The sequence below is a fragment of the Leptonychotes weddellii genome, chromosome 14, assembly GCF_054177405.1.
Source record: "Leptonychotes weddellii isolate Sample4059 chromosome 14, ASM5417740v2, whole genome shotgun sequence".
NCBI lineage: Eukaryota > Metazoa > Chordata > Mammalia > Carnivora > Phocidae > Leptonychotes > Leptonychotes weddellii.
The window spans coordinates 21,191,630-21,206,940 of record NC_138382.1 but is presented as its reverse complement, the minus strand read 5'-3'; the positions used below and the strand labels follow the sequence as shown (position 1 = coordinate 21,206,940).

The window sequence follows — 15,311 nt, the reverse complement described above, 5'->3', positions numbered from 1 at the left end:
TACCAGACAAATATTTACTATCAGCAAAATAAAAACAAACAAAGCATTTTTGCATCGAAAGCCTGACATTCTGATCCACTGGATTTAGATTTTTTCCTAAGTATAATAATATTAAAAAATCTCTTTGGGTACTCAACATATTAGAAGTACAACTACCTATTTATAATTGCTAACTTCAAACAATATGACTCATCAGTAAACACCAACACAATACTTTAGCAATCATCTTAAGTGGAATGACAAGTGGAAAACAAAACAACAATGGGTCACCAAATTCTTTCATCTGTTACTATAAAAAAAATTTATTTAAAAAACCTAAATACACAAACATGATTAAACATTTAAAAATTAAACTGAAATAAGTTATAAGACTTCCTTTTTCCCTTTTACAAGAAAAAAAAAGTTTCAAACATAAAAGGTCAAATTTAGTTCTAAATATTTTCTTGGGTTTTTTTTTAATTGTTTTCTAATACTATTTTATTAAATTACTTATCCAGTCGCTTCTTCAGGTTCTCCAGGTGTTCCACTTCAACATCTTGTAATGCCAGTACCATTGCTTTAGACAAGGAAGGATTATATGAAATAGTCATTAAACAGCACAAATCTATTAAATCTCTCTGACACTTCTGCAAACCATCCAGGAACTTCTGGTATTGAAGAGGATCTTTTTTTAACTGTTTCATTTCTGGTACTGAAAACCCTATCAAACTAGTAAGTATTTCATCTACAAAGTCTACATCTAGATATGCAGTACCATCGGAAATCTTTGCTGTTATACTCCAAATGCCACCAGAACTTGAAAGATTTCCAGTTAAGGTTACAATAAATGCTTTGACCTTCACTGTTGTAACTTCCTTTGGTTTGCTGGCCATTAGAACAGACAAATAGGTAAAGGGTGGAGAATATAAATCCATGGCAATAGAAAGATTAGCGCTGTTCTCTGATGATCTTAAAGAACAAGTCTGTAAATGGTGGTCATTTTCATTAGAAATGTGTGAACTCCTTTTTGGTACATAATTTACCAGCTCTCCATTTGATATTGATATTTTATTATTTAAGGAATGTCCATCTGCACTACTGAAGGTTTGTTTTATTTTATTATCTGTCTCTGAGTCCTTATCTTTATTTGTAAAATCATGGGGAAGGGGTACATTATGAACTGAAAAAATACTACTGCTTTGCTCTCCAGCAGACGGACAACTAAAAGATTTGCCTTCATTAGTCATTTGTTCAGACACATTTTTTTCATTCCAAATACTGTTTCCATTTTTGCAAATCAAAGAAAAATTATCTGGAGTATTAGGTTTATGTGAAAATCTCTCTATACTTTCATCTGGGGTTCTGTTCAAAGTCAATGGCTGTAATTCTTTAGTCTTCATTTGTTCTTTCTGGACAGTTTCTTCTAAAAGCAAAGCCTCCTCCAGTGAAAAGTCATCTAATTCCCCATCAGTGAAATACATAGATTGATTTGGTGGCTCCTCCTTTGGTTTTGGAGAAATAATATGTCGTGGTTCAAAACTTGACTGCTTTGTGGGAATAGTATTTGAGGAACTACCTGTACTGAAACATCTTCTTTCTAAGGAGGTGTCATTATTTGCTATAAGCTCATCATTTTCATCAAGACTTGCCAAGAGTTCTTCATCAGAAGGTCCTAATGCAGGATCTAGAACATCTGTAATTCCAGGGATGCTTTGGTTAGGATTATTTGGTATGACTGAAACTACAGGATCAGGTTCCCCAATTAATCTTGCAAGTACTTTTTCTTGGGCATATTCCTCTAAAAGAGCATCTACTTCTCCTCCCAACACCTTCACATTTTCTGGTTTCAATAAGAGAACACCAAGACGGAAAGAAATGTTTCCATAAATCAGAATTTTTGTACCTGGCGGAAGATCACTATGAAGAGCTGGAATAGACTGATATTCCATTCCCTGCATTTGTACTATTCCATCAGTTAGCTGTAGCATCAACATTCGTGAAGGCTTTGCTTCCCAAGGTTTTGGGGTTACTTGTGTTTCAGCTGTAATTAGGTCATTCGTTGTATTCTTTCCTCTCAACTTTTGTATCTGGGAATACGCAGGTTGACTGACATCAACCAATGAATTAATCTGCAGAGCGAAAAATCCATTCAGTTCTCCTTTTGGAACTTCTAAAATGCCATCAGGTAAAACAGGATGTTCCAAATCTCTCAGATCAGTAAGAAGCCATTGCTCAAACACTTGTTTATTCATTTGTGCCTGACTCAAATTAACATTATCATTTTCTTCTTGGATCCAGTTAATACAAGCTTCCAGCCACATTAGAGGTACTTTAACATGCCATGTAGCTAAAAGCCAGGTTTCAACTCTTAATGCAATATTAGTTACACTCATTTCTTTTAAAATAAAAGAAATATTATGCATGTATTACCTGAAAACAAAAAAACAAAAAAAATTTATGATAATTCAGTACATTTAAATATAGTTTCTACAATTTTCTACAACCCACAGGTATAACCACACCCATTAGATTTTTCTCTCTTTAGCATCTTAAAATTCTTTGACTTTCCGCATGGCCAAAATTCAAATACCACAAGTCATCAGATGATATAGTGAGAAAAGCAAAAGGTTTGAGACAGATATTTCAGGTTTGAAAGCTAACTGTCAAATTACAAGTTCTGTGACCTAATATAAATCTCTTAACTTCTCTAACCCAGTTTTTTCATCTGTAAAGTGTCAATACAACCAATCTATCGTCAAGGGTTGTTGTGAAGATTATATGATTAACATTTGTAAAGCATAACGTCAAACCTATGAAAGATAGTCTGTAAAACGTAGTTATTATTATATTAATAATCAGATTCTAATCACTTAAAATTTAGTCAAGAAACAATAGTCACTAAGGTTCTCTTCACATCTATAACTCATATTCTATTAAAACTTTTACCATTGTGTTTGCCCATCTAGTACTTAAATATGTGGTCTATGATAAAAATATAACAAATAACAATAGATTCTGAACTGATGTAAAGAATCTTATTTGTTTGGCTAAATAAATCTCAACAGTCCTATACTTCTGATTTTCTCAGTATAAAAGTGGTTTCAAAACACTAAACACTAATTAACCCTGTGTTCATAAAAGTATTTTTTTTCCTCCCACAGATGAAAATATCTAGAGTTAAAATTTATAAAAGTTTTAATATGACCACAAGAAAACTTACCATTTGAACAGGAACATAGGATTTGATGACAGGATTTGGAACTGGTTGTTCAGTGGAGTAACTGTTACCTCTACTGTTCAGAAATGGCCCTGGGACAAGAAGCGGTAAGGGTTAAAAGGCAAAGCTGCAGAAAGAATACTGGTCTATTTGCAGGAGTGTAAGAGTTTGGTGGTATGGTTTTGGGGGTTCCTATTATCAGTCAGGGCAGAGTGGAGGTAAAATAATAAAAACATGAGGTTTGGAGTGAGCTAAACAGAAGCAAGTGACCATGAGAAATTTATATAGTCCAAGTGTGCTTCCTTGTCTATAGGCTTAACCTCAGAGAGTTACTTGTAAAAATTAAAAAAGATAGGAGAGGATGGCCCACAAGGCACTGGCACAGGCACATATCTTGGGCAGCTGGGTCAGGTGACCCAAGGGAGTGATCCAGCTAGCCTCAGCATCCCCACCACCAAGGCCAGTCAGTTACAGGATTTACGGCAGCTTCTACAGGCTGGGAAGTGGGTGCCCAGAAAGTGTCCAAGGTCCACATGCAAAATAAATGGAAGCTGAAGCAGGCCAAGGCAGCTCAAGCTGAAATAGAATAGTACAACCTACAAAGAGAGAAAAGTGTCCAAGGCTGAGGAAATTACAGCTCTGGGATCCCATGGCAGGGGGAGTACTGAAGTGGAGAAGGAGACTCAAGAGATGATGACCATCCTCCAGCCCTAATTCCAGTAAAACAGGGATTAAGTCCTAGATAACCTCTTGGCCTTTGAGACATCAACCAGAAATCCATAAAGACTACCACATAAATGGACAGGGGAAGAAGAAAGAAGTGCCTGTTCCAAGGATTAGAATTTTGGATGCCTTCATAGAATATGAAATTTTAGCAAAGCTTGAATTATATTCTTGTGAAAAGGCAGTAAATTATTTCTGTATATTATATAGGAGGTCCTTTTACTTTTTGGAGAATAAAAAATCTAGCTTCTTTGTATGAACTTAAAGCTTATCCTAATGTAAATGGTAACTATAGTTAATAATACTGTACTTCTTATTTGCAAACTGCTAAAAGAGCAAATCTTAAAAGTTCTCATCACAAGAAAAAAAATTCTGTTAACTATATATGGTGATGAATGTTAACTAGACTTATTGTGGTAATCATTTCACAACGTATACAAATATCAAACCACTATGTTGAACCACTGAAACTAATAGAATGCTGTATATCAATTATACCTCAATTTTTTAAAAACACACACACACCAAAAAAGAGCTTACCTAAAGATTTCATTTTTTTACCTTGTATTTCTTAGAAATTTAATATGCATACATTGTCTGGTTCCCTATGTCTTTTAACTCAAGCAACATATACATCAATAGTGACTTTTTCTTTATTAGATGTAAAATAAATTTTTTGGAAATAAAAAGGGACGGGGAATTACATGGTTTTCCCCCATAAAGTTTTCTTGAGGATCAGCGGCTTTATCTATGAGAAAGTAGTAAATAGTTATTTGTAACCTGTGTTAAGCAGCAGACAGCCTTAAAATAGTCCTTTCTGGCTAAGGGTTAGAACAATAGGGGCACCTGGATGGCTCAGTCAGTCGAGCACCTGATTCTTGATTTTGGCTCGGGTGGTGATCTCGGAGCCCTGATTTGGGCTCCATGTTGAGTGTGGAGCCTCCTTGGGATTCTCTCTCTCCTTCTCCCCTCTGCCTCTTGTACACATGCATGTGCTCTCTCTCTCTCTCTCTCAAATAAATAAGTAAATACATATATACATACATACTAGTATAATTGTTTGGGCTGCTTTTAGTTCCTCTTAATCAAAATTACTATATGACAGAATTCAAGAACTGGTTACATGTTATTACATGTTATTATTGGGTATACTGATAATCATTTAAAAGTAAAGACTATCATGCACAAAAGCAAAATAAAACAAAATAAAATAGATGGGAGAGCCAGTATATAGTCTAGTGATTCAGAGTATAACTGCCAAATTGTCTCACACTTATAAACTTTGTGACCCTAAACAAGTGATCACATTATTAATTTAACAAATGGTTACAATTTAAAGGAGTTATAGTTGTTTTACATGAATAACATTTTAAAGGAAGGGCTAAGAAGGTCATTATAATTTCAGAACTGGTGAATCTTTAGAGTGAAAAAAATTAGAATATATATATTTTTTTTTAATTATATACAAAAAACAATATAAAATTTCAAAGGTAGGAAAGGTCCCTGGCCCATTGTGATGAAAACTGACCATGTAGAGATTGATCAAAAGACTCTTTAAGGCATTTAAGACTATGGCACCCCTATCCCAAGTCAGAGAGACTGCTCCTAGAGAGGGTAAAAAAGATCTCTAGACTAGGGGATGCCAGAGTACAGCTGAAGTGGAAATAACTTACTGAAAATAGGGGGAAGAAATAAATTCCTAATTCCTAAATGCTGAATACATATTACTCTCTTTTCCAGAAATACCACCGACTAGGCCTATACTCTCCTAGAAAGAAGACAAGAAAATCTTTCTCTGAGCAATCTTACTACCTTAACAGAAAAGACCTAAGGATATTAACACAAGAGGTTCTCCAATTAAACAGCCCATTTGAGACTGTATCCAGACTCAGAGTTTCAACCAGCTTTCTAGTTCCCCTCTTAACTATAACAAGATATCTGAGAAAAGCTTTTAACAGTAAGGCACATCAAACAAACAAACAAACAAACAAATGCAATGCATTGACTATGAAGAGAGACAAAAACTTCAAAAAAGCTATCATTAATATCCTAAGAAAGATTATTGTCTGTGTAGTAAGAATAGGATTCTGTAACAAGAAATATTCATAGGATAAAAAACAATTCTTAGAAATTTAAAATATGATAGTGGAAATGAAAAACAGTAGAACAAATGGAAGATAAAGTTAAGAAAATCTCTTCCAAAAATAAAACATCAGTACAAAGAAATCAATGAAACACACGGGGGAAAAAAAGAATAGCCCAATTAGTCTAACAGACTAGGAGTTCCAGAAGGAGAAAAGAGAGAAAACAAAGGAGGGAGGGGGAAGGGATAATCAAAGAAATAAATTAAGAAAAATGTCCAGGGATGCCTGGGTGGCTCAGTCGGTTAAAGCCTCTGCCTTCGGCTCATATTATGATCCCAGGGTCCTGGGATCAAGTCCCGCATCGGGCTCCTTGTTCAGTGGGGAGCCTGCTTCTCCTTCTGCCTGCCGCTCCCCCTGCTTGTGCTCTCTCTGATAAATAAAGAAAATCTTAAAAAAAAGAAAAATTTCCAGAACTTAAAGATAAGAGCCTCTGGATGGAAAGAACCCAATACAATGAATAAAACAGACATACAACAAGGCATTATCTTTATGAAATTTAGAATGCAGGGATAAAGATGCTGCAAGCTTCCAGAGAAGGATGATAAACAATGAATGAAAATGGTTTTACATGAGAGACGATGGACTCTGAAAAACAAACTGAGGGTTCTAGAGGGGTGGGGGTGGGAGGATGGGTTAGCCTGGTGATGGGTATTAAAGAGGGCACGTTCTGCATGGAGCACTGGGTGTTATGCACAAACAATGAATCATGGAACACTACATCAAAAACTAATGATGTAATGTATGGTGATTAAAATAACAATAAAAAATTTTAAAAATGGTTTTAGATTTCTCAATAGAAGCTGGAAGGTAAATGAGCAATTCCTTCAAATTTCCAATGAAAATTATTTCCAACCTATAAACCTCTACCCAGGCAAAGCATCAATCAAGTATGACAGTGAAATAAAAACATTTTCAGATCAGCATTGTCTAAAACAATTTTTGTAATAGAGGATGTGCTCTAACATAATAGAGAAACCAGGAAAGAGGAAGAAGTGAGGGAAAAAGCATTATAGTGAGAAGTATTTGCAGGATGTAAAGGCAAACAGCTCAGAAGGCCTGAGGAGAAATTATTTTTCAAAGAAGATAAAATCATGTGAGACCACTATTTCTAGGATCTCATGTCTTTCTCTTTCTTGGTTTACACCTCTGTTAGTTAGAACATTAACGTATCCCAATGTAGAGGAGAAATTTAAGTAACCACAAGAGTTAGGGGTTGATCTGATGAAAAATGGTAGAGAAAACAAAAAACGGCCACAAGAGAAAAGAAAATGTTGTACAGGAAAGATAAAGCAATATTTGTATACTACGTGGCTTAGTTCTAAATAACATGTGTGTTGGGCGCCTGGGTGGCTCAGACGGTTAAGCGTCTGCCTTCGGCTCAGGTCATGAGGTTCCGCATTGGGCTCCCTGCTCCTTGGGAGACTGCTTCTCCCTCTGCTTCTCTCTCTCTCTCTCTCTCTCTCTCATGAATAAATAAATAAAATCTTTAGAAATAAATAAATAAATAAATAACGTGTGTAGTAATAACAGACACTCTAAATTATCTGACAGAAATTTTAATATAGTTATACAGATTTAATAGCAAAATGGAAAAAGATGTGTGTGAGAGTAGGGGTGGGTGAGAAAGGTAGGTGGAGAGAGCTAAATTCTCATCTCTATAGTAAAAGTCAACAGATAATGCCTAAAACTGAAAAATCAAGATGTAGCAATATCTGTACGGTTTCCAGAGTTACAGAAGTAAATACAAAAATCAATCTGCTAGAGAAGTTGAAAGTGGTTGCTTTTAGGGAAAGGGAACAAAGGAACAAACAAATCTGCTATTTTTCAAAATAATTCTTTAAAGTTTGATTTTTAAATATATATAAAACTTTTTATTTTAATCTTCTTCCATTGATTTCTTTGTACTGATGTTTAACTTGGGGGGGAAGATATTAACTTTACCTTTCATGTGCTCTACTGAGTTTTTCATTTCATTAGAAATAAACAAAATAGTACAAAAGTATGTATGTTTTAAAATTAAAGGTATGAATTATAATAGCGATATATTGGGAGAGATGGTAGCTACACCTGTGGTGAACGTAGCATAATACATAAACTTGCTGAATCACTGTTGCACACCTGAAACTAATATAATATTGTATCAACTATACTAAAAAAAAAATTAAAGGTATGAAAGACAAAATGCTTTCCCCCTGAGATCAAGAATAAAACAGATGTTGGGGTGCCTGAGTGACTCAGTCAGTTAAGTGTCCGACTCTTGATTTCAGCTCAGGTTATGATCTCAGGGTCATGGGATCTAGCCCCACATTGGGCTCTGTGCTCAGCGCAGAGTCTGCTTGAGATTCTCTCTCCTTCTCCCTCTGTCCCTTCCCCTGCTCGCACGCTATCTAAATAAATAAAATCTTTTAAAAAAAGAATAAAACAGATGTCCTACTCACTTTTGCAGCACATATACTAAAATTGGAAGGATACAGAGAAGATTAGCATGGCTCCTGTACAAGGATGACATGCAAATTCACCAAGTGTTCCAAATTTTTATGAAATAAAAACTAAAAAACAACAACAACACACACACACACAAAAGAATAAAGCAGGGACGTCTGGGTGGCTCAGTCAGTTAAGCGGCTCCCTTCAGCTCATGATCCTGGGGGTCCTGGGATCAAGTCCTGCATCAGGCTCCTTGCTCAGCGGGAGGCCTGCTTCTCCCTCTGCCTCCCATTCCCCCCTGGGTTGTGCTTTCTCTCTCTCTCTCTCACAAATAAATAAATAAAATCTTCATAAATAAATAAATAAATAAAGCAGAGGTCTACTCTCAACATTTTAACATTTACCGGAGGCCTCTGTGAGTACAATAAGGCAAGAAAAAGAAATAAAAGGTATATAGATTAAAACAGAAAAAAATAGCACGCATAAAGATATATAGACCAATAGAACAGCATGAAGAGCCCAGAAACAAGCCCTCATATATATATATACATATATATATATATATACTCCAGTGATCTTTGACAAGGGTGCCAACATAACACAAAAGAGAAAGAATAGCCTCTTCAATAAATGGTGCTGGGAAAACTGGATATCCACAGCAAAAGAATGAAAATGTACCCTTGTCTTATACCATATTCAAAAATTAACTCAAAATGGAGATCTAAATGTAAGACCTGCAACTATAAAACTACCAGAAGAAAATATAGGAGGAAAAGCTTCATAACACTAGAATAGGCAATGATATCTTGGATGTGATACCAAAATAATAAGTAACAAAAGCAAAAACAGACAAATAGAACTACATCAAACTTAAAACTTCTGTTCAGGGCTGCCTGGGGGGCTCAGTCAGTTAAATATCTGCCTTTGGCTCAGGTCATGATCCCAGGGTCCTGGGATCGAGTCCCACATCTGGCTCCCTGCTCTGTGGGGAGCCTGGTTCTTCCTCTTCTCCCTGCCAGTGTTTTCTCTTGCTATCTCTGCCTCTCTCTCTCAAATAAATAAATAAAATCTTAAAAAAAAATTTTTTTTAATAAATAAAACTTCTGTTCAGCAAAGGAAACAAAAGAGTGAAAAAGCAACCCAGGAAATGGGAGAAACATTTGCAAACCATAATCTGATAAGGGATTAATATTCAGAATATATAAAGAACTCCTCAACTCAATAATTAAAAAAAAAAAATTTAATGGGCAAAAAACATACAGACATTTTCCCAAAGATATACCAATGGCAAACAAACATATGAAAAGATGCCCACCATCATCATCATCATGAGAAATGCAAATCAAAACTGCAATGAGATATCACTTCAGACCCCTTACAATGGCAACTAGCCAAAACCAAAACCAAAACCAAAGAAAATAACAAGTGTTGGTGAAGATGAGGAGAAATTGGAACCCTTACCCACTGTTGGTGGGATTGTAAAATGGTGCAGCAGCTATGGAAAACAGTATGGAGGTACCTCAAAAATGAAAAATAGAACTGCCATATGATCCGGCAATCCCAGTTCTAGGTATATATCCAAAAGAATTGAAAACAGAATCTCCAAGAGGTATTTACAAGCCAATATTTATTATGGCATTATTCACAATTGACAAGATGTAGAAGCAACCTAGTTGTTCAACAACAGATAAATGGATAAAGAAAATGTGGTACATAGATAAGAAGGAATATTAATTGGCCTAAAAAAGGGGGGGAGGGAAGAAATCACATCATAGGCTATAACAAACATGAACCTTAAGGACATTATGCTCAGTGAAATAAGCTAATCACAAAAGAAAAAACTGCATGATTTTACTTACATGGAGTATGTAATCAAACTCATAAAAACAGAAGTAGATGTGGCTGCCAGATACGAGGGGAGGAAAAAATGGGGAGTTGTTGTTCAATGTATATAGAATCTCATTCATGCAGGATGAAAAAGTTCCAGAGATCTATTGTACAACAACATGTATATAGTTAACAATATCATAATGTACACTTAAAGTTGTTTAGAGGTTAAATTTATGTGTTTTCTACAATAAGAAAGAGAGAACAGTGGAGAAAAAAACAAAAAAAGAAATTACTTCTAAAATAAAGATAACATAAATGTTTATGAAGAAAGCACTGAAGAATCTACAAAATAGCTACATGGCCTAATAAATGAGTTAGCAAGATGCATCTTTTCCATGCTATTTAGTGCTATATTTTTCACACTTTTGTGCTTTTTGTTGCCGATTTCACTGTTTCAAATGGCCCCCAGCATAGTGCTGAAGTGCTGTCTTGTGTTCCCAGGGCAAGAAAACTGCAATATGTCAAATGGAAAAAAATGAATCTAACAAAATACATACAGGATATTTATCCTGAAAACTACAAATTACTGATGAAAGAAATCAAAGATGATGAAAACAAATGAAGAGAAGAAAAAAAAATGAAGAGACCCGCTGTGTTGAAGACTCTTTCTTAAGGTTTCAGTTCTCCCCAGCTGATCTAAAGATTTAATGCAATTCTATCCAAAATCCCAGCAATCGGTTTTTTTTGTAAAAAAAAATGACAAGATGATTCAAAAAATTTGTAAGGAAAAAAATAATAAAGTAACAATAAATTTTATAAGGAAAGGCAAAGGAACTGCAATAGTCAAGATAATTTTGAAAACAAAATACAAAGTTAAAGGATTGACACTATCTGACTTCAAGACAGTATAAAATTTCATAATCAAGAGAGTGAGGTATTGGCAAAAGGATTAACATATAAACCCATGGAAAGAGAACACAGTGTAGAAATAGACCCAAGCATAATATAGCCAACTAATTTTCTACAAAGTCGCAGATTCAATGCAACTTCTACAAAGTTGCAAGTCAATGGAAACAGGATAGTCTTTTGAACAACTGGTGCTGAAACAACTGGACATTCATATGAAAAAATAAGAACCTCAACCAATACCCCACATCTTATATAAAAAAACTAAATGAATCACAGACCTAAATGTGAAAACTGAAACTACAGAAAAGCTATAAGAAAAGTTAAGAGAAAAATCTTTGTGACCTTGGTTTCTTAAAAGTTTTCCTAGGGACAACATCAAAAGTATAATCTAAAAAACTATAAAAAAGAAAGAAAATAAATTGGCCTTTAACAAAATTTTTAAATTTTGCTCTGTGAAAGACACTGTAAAGAATATAAATTTTGGGAGCTTGGGTGGCTCAGTCGTTAAGCGTCTGCCTTTGGCTCAGGTCATGGTCCCAGGGTCCTGGGATCGAGCCCCGCATCGGGCTCCCTGCTCTGCGGGAAGCCTGCTTCTTCCTCTCCCACTCCCCCTGCTTGTGTTCCCTCTCTCGCTGTGTCTCTCTCTGTCAAATAAATAAATAAAATCTTTAAAAAAAAAAATTTTTTTTAAGAATATATTTTTTTAAGATTTTATTTATTTGAGAGAAAATGAGAGAGCACAAGAGAAGGGAGGGTCAGAGGGAGAAGCAGACTCCCTGCTGAGCAGGGAGCCCGATGTGGGACTCGATCCTGGGACTCCAGGATCATGACCTGAGCCGAAGGCAGTCGTTTAACCGACTGAGCCACCCAGGTGCCCTGACACTGTAAAGAATATAAAGCCACACACACACACACACAAACACACACGACAAACGACAGACTGAGAGAAATAATTGACAAGACTTATATCCAAAATATATAAAGAATCTATACTTAAAATTCAATAAGAAAACTAACTTATTTTAACATGAATAAAACATCGAATAGGCACTTCACTGAAGAAGATATGCAGATGGCAAATAAACACATTAAAAGATGCTCAATATTATTAGACCTTAAGGAAATGCAAAATTAAAATCACAGTGTGGTACTACACATCTATTAGCATAGCTAAAATAAAAAATAACTGAGAATACCAAATATCAGAATTTTCATACATTGCTGGTGGGAATACAAAATGGCACAGCCACTTCGGAAAACAGATATGCAGTTTCTTAGAAAAACATACGCTTAACATAACAACCCAACAATCGCATTACCAGGTAATTACTCAAGAGAAATGAAAACTTACACTACTTAAAAAACTTTTTTGTGAATGTTTATAGTAGCTTTATTCATAATCACCGAAAACAACCCACATGTCCTTCAACTGGTGAATGGATAAATAAATTATGGTACTTCATCACAATGGAATACTATTCAGTAATAAAAAGGAATGAACGACTATTAGATTCAAAAACATGGACGAATGTTGCTACAGACTGTATCCCCCCCAAAATTCATATGTTGAAATCCTAATGCCCAATGTGATGGTATTAGGAGTAGGGCTTTAGGTCATGAGGATGGAGCTCTCATGAAAGAGATTATGGCTTTTATAAGAGACCCCCACCACCACCACCACCACCTAGCTACCTTGCCCCTTTCACCGAGGGAGGTTACAGTGAAAGATGGCCATCCACGAACACAGAAGTGGGTCCTCTTCACCAAACACTGAAACTGCTGACATCTTGATCTTGGACTTCCCAGTCTCCACGAAGTAAATTTCTATTGTTTCTAAGCCACCCAGTTTATGGTATTCTGTTAGAGCAGCCTGAACTATACTAAGACAAATGTCAAATGCAGTATGTGAAGTGAAAGAAGCCAAAGACCACACAATTCCATTTACATGACATTCTAGAAAAAGCAACATTAGCAACGAAAAACAGTTCAATGGTTGCCCAAGACTGAAGGTATAAGAGGGACTGACCACAGGGGCATAAGGAAATTGGGGGCGAGGGGGTGATAAAACTGTTCCAAATCATGATGGTGGTGGTGATAGTGATTTGGCTATGTTTGTTAAAACACACAAAGCTATACACCAAGAAAAACATAAATGTTACTGTATATAAATTATATCTCAATTAAAAAACTGAAGGTAAACATCAAAAGAATAGAAATATAATCATTTCCAAACTAGCCAAGGAAAACAAATAAAGAAAACAATCCAACAGAAGACACAAAGGAACAGCCCACTACTATAAATAGAAACAATAAAATGGCAGAAACATATCTAAATAGATCAGCAATCATAATGAATATAGATTAACTCACCTGTTGAGAGATTCTCAAAATGAATAAACCAAATCCAGTTGTATGCTTAAAAGATAGACCTAAAACAAAATAACATCAAATATGAAATTAATTAAAAGCATGTTAAAACCTCCAAGCATGATTCCATGAAGCCATAGCTTAGTGACATCTTACCCTCAAGACTAAAAGATCTGTACAGTTGACTCTTGAACACAGGTTTGAACTGCACAGACCCACTTTTATGCGGATTTTTTTCAATAATTATAGTACTGTAAATGTATTTTCTCATGGTTTTCTTAATATTACCATTTTCCTTTACTGTAAGAATACAGGAGTATACAGGGATGCCTGGGTGGCTCTGTCAGTTAAGTGTCTGCCTTCACTAAGGTCATGACCTCAGGGTCCTGGGATCCAGCCCCATGACGGGCTCCGTGCTCAGCGAGGAGCCTGCTTCTCCCTCTCCCTCTGCTCTACCCCATCTACCCCCTTCCTCATGCTCTCTCTCTCCATCTCAGATAAATAAAATCTTTAAAAAAAAAAAAAATATATAGTATATAGTACCTGTAACATAAAATATGTGCTAACTGACTACTCATGTTATTGGCAAAGCTTCTGGTCAATAGTAAGCTATTAGTAGTTATAGAGTAGTCGAAAGTTAAGGGGATTTTCGACAGTGTGGGGGTCAGCATCCCTAACCCCAGCTCTGTTCAAGGGTCAATTGTACTTACATAACCTAAGATTCCAAAGTGCTATTTTATTGCATCTGTTGTCATTTTTTTAACCTCAAAAATTAAGCCAGATTCATGGCTCTTAGGTGTGTTCATTCAGTAAGTTACCTATATCCTCCACAAAATTTAAACACATTGGCAGATGGACCTAGTATAATTTGCAAAGGTGTTATAGTAATGTAATGACAGTCATTAAGTAAACTGAAATTCGGACAAAGCATACTTTCAGTTGAGTTATAAACTGTTTAAGTAAATTATCAAGCATAAATGTCACAATTACAATTAAGTTGTTTGCAGAATGTTTTGTACTATAAATCACTCTGGGTACAGTATATACCCCTAAAATTATGACATGCAGCCACATAAATACAAATGCTACTTTCTAGCTGACCCTGTTATATACTAGGAGATAATACTATGGATACTTCTAGGAGGAAGGAACAAATGAGAAAGGAAGAAAGACTGACTGGCTGTGAATTGAAAAGGTCAAGGCTGGACAGAAAATGAAATGAACAAGGATGAATTTCAGAGATACCCATCCTATATCCCAGCAGGTACAGCTGTATAAATAGAGATAAAGATAAGGGTTTGCTGAAAATAAAAATTAAAACTTTTTATTTGTAAGATTTTTAGCTTTTTTCAAAATACTTTTACATCTGTAATATTACGCCTAAACCTCAAAATAATAACATGAAAAAGTACTGTCATCTTTTTAAGATGAATAAAACTGAGGCATGAAGATTAAGACATAAAGATCTTATATAGAAACAGACCCAGAACTAGAATGTAAGTTCTTCTAATATCCATTCCTAGGCCTTTTGCTAGACCCTGTTGACTTCTGTGAAAAGAGGAAGTATAGCCAGTCCCTCATTTACATATAAAACCCACTTACATACAAAACACAATCATAAAAAGTGATTCTATAAGAGCACTACACTGCTATTATAATGAACAGACTTTTCTCAGATCTCATTTAAATAATAAGCTCATCTAGTGCATTCTAAA

The 15,311-nt window shown here is 35.3% G+C and overlaps 1 protein-coding gene, 1 non-coding gene and 1 pseudogene across 2 annotated transcripts; 2 read left to right on the top strand and 1 right to left on the bottom strand.

Moving 5' to 3' along the window:
* Positions 1-61: 61 nt before the first annotated feature.
* RMI1 (RecQ mediated genome instability 1) lies at positions 62-2,409 on the bottom strand. Its single transcript, XM_006744197.3, has one exon. The coding sequence runs from the start codon at positions 2,400-2,402 to the stop codon at positions 486-488; it is 1,917 nt and encodes a 638-aa protein (XP_006744260.1). The 5' UTR covers positions 2,403-2,409; the 3' UTR covers positions 62-485.
* An 873-nt stretch (positions 2,410-3,282) lies between these two features.
* Positions 3,283-15,311, top strand: part of LOC102744355 (uncharacterized) — a 14,575-nt pseudogene continuing 2,546 nt past the window's right edge.
* Positions 8,491-8,600, top strand: LOC115944557 (U6 spliceosomal RNA). Its single transcript, XR_004079086.1, has one exon. It is a non-coding gene; the product is annotated as a U6 spliceosomal RNA (small nuclear RNA).

Coding starts and splice junctions, on each gene's coding strand:
- RMI1 (XM_006744197.3), bottom strand. CDS start 2,402: ATGCATAATATTTCTTTTATTTTAAAAGAAATGAGTGTAACTAATATT.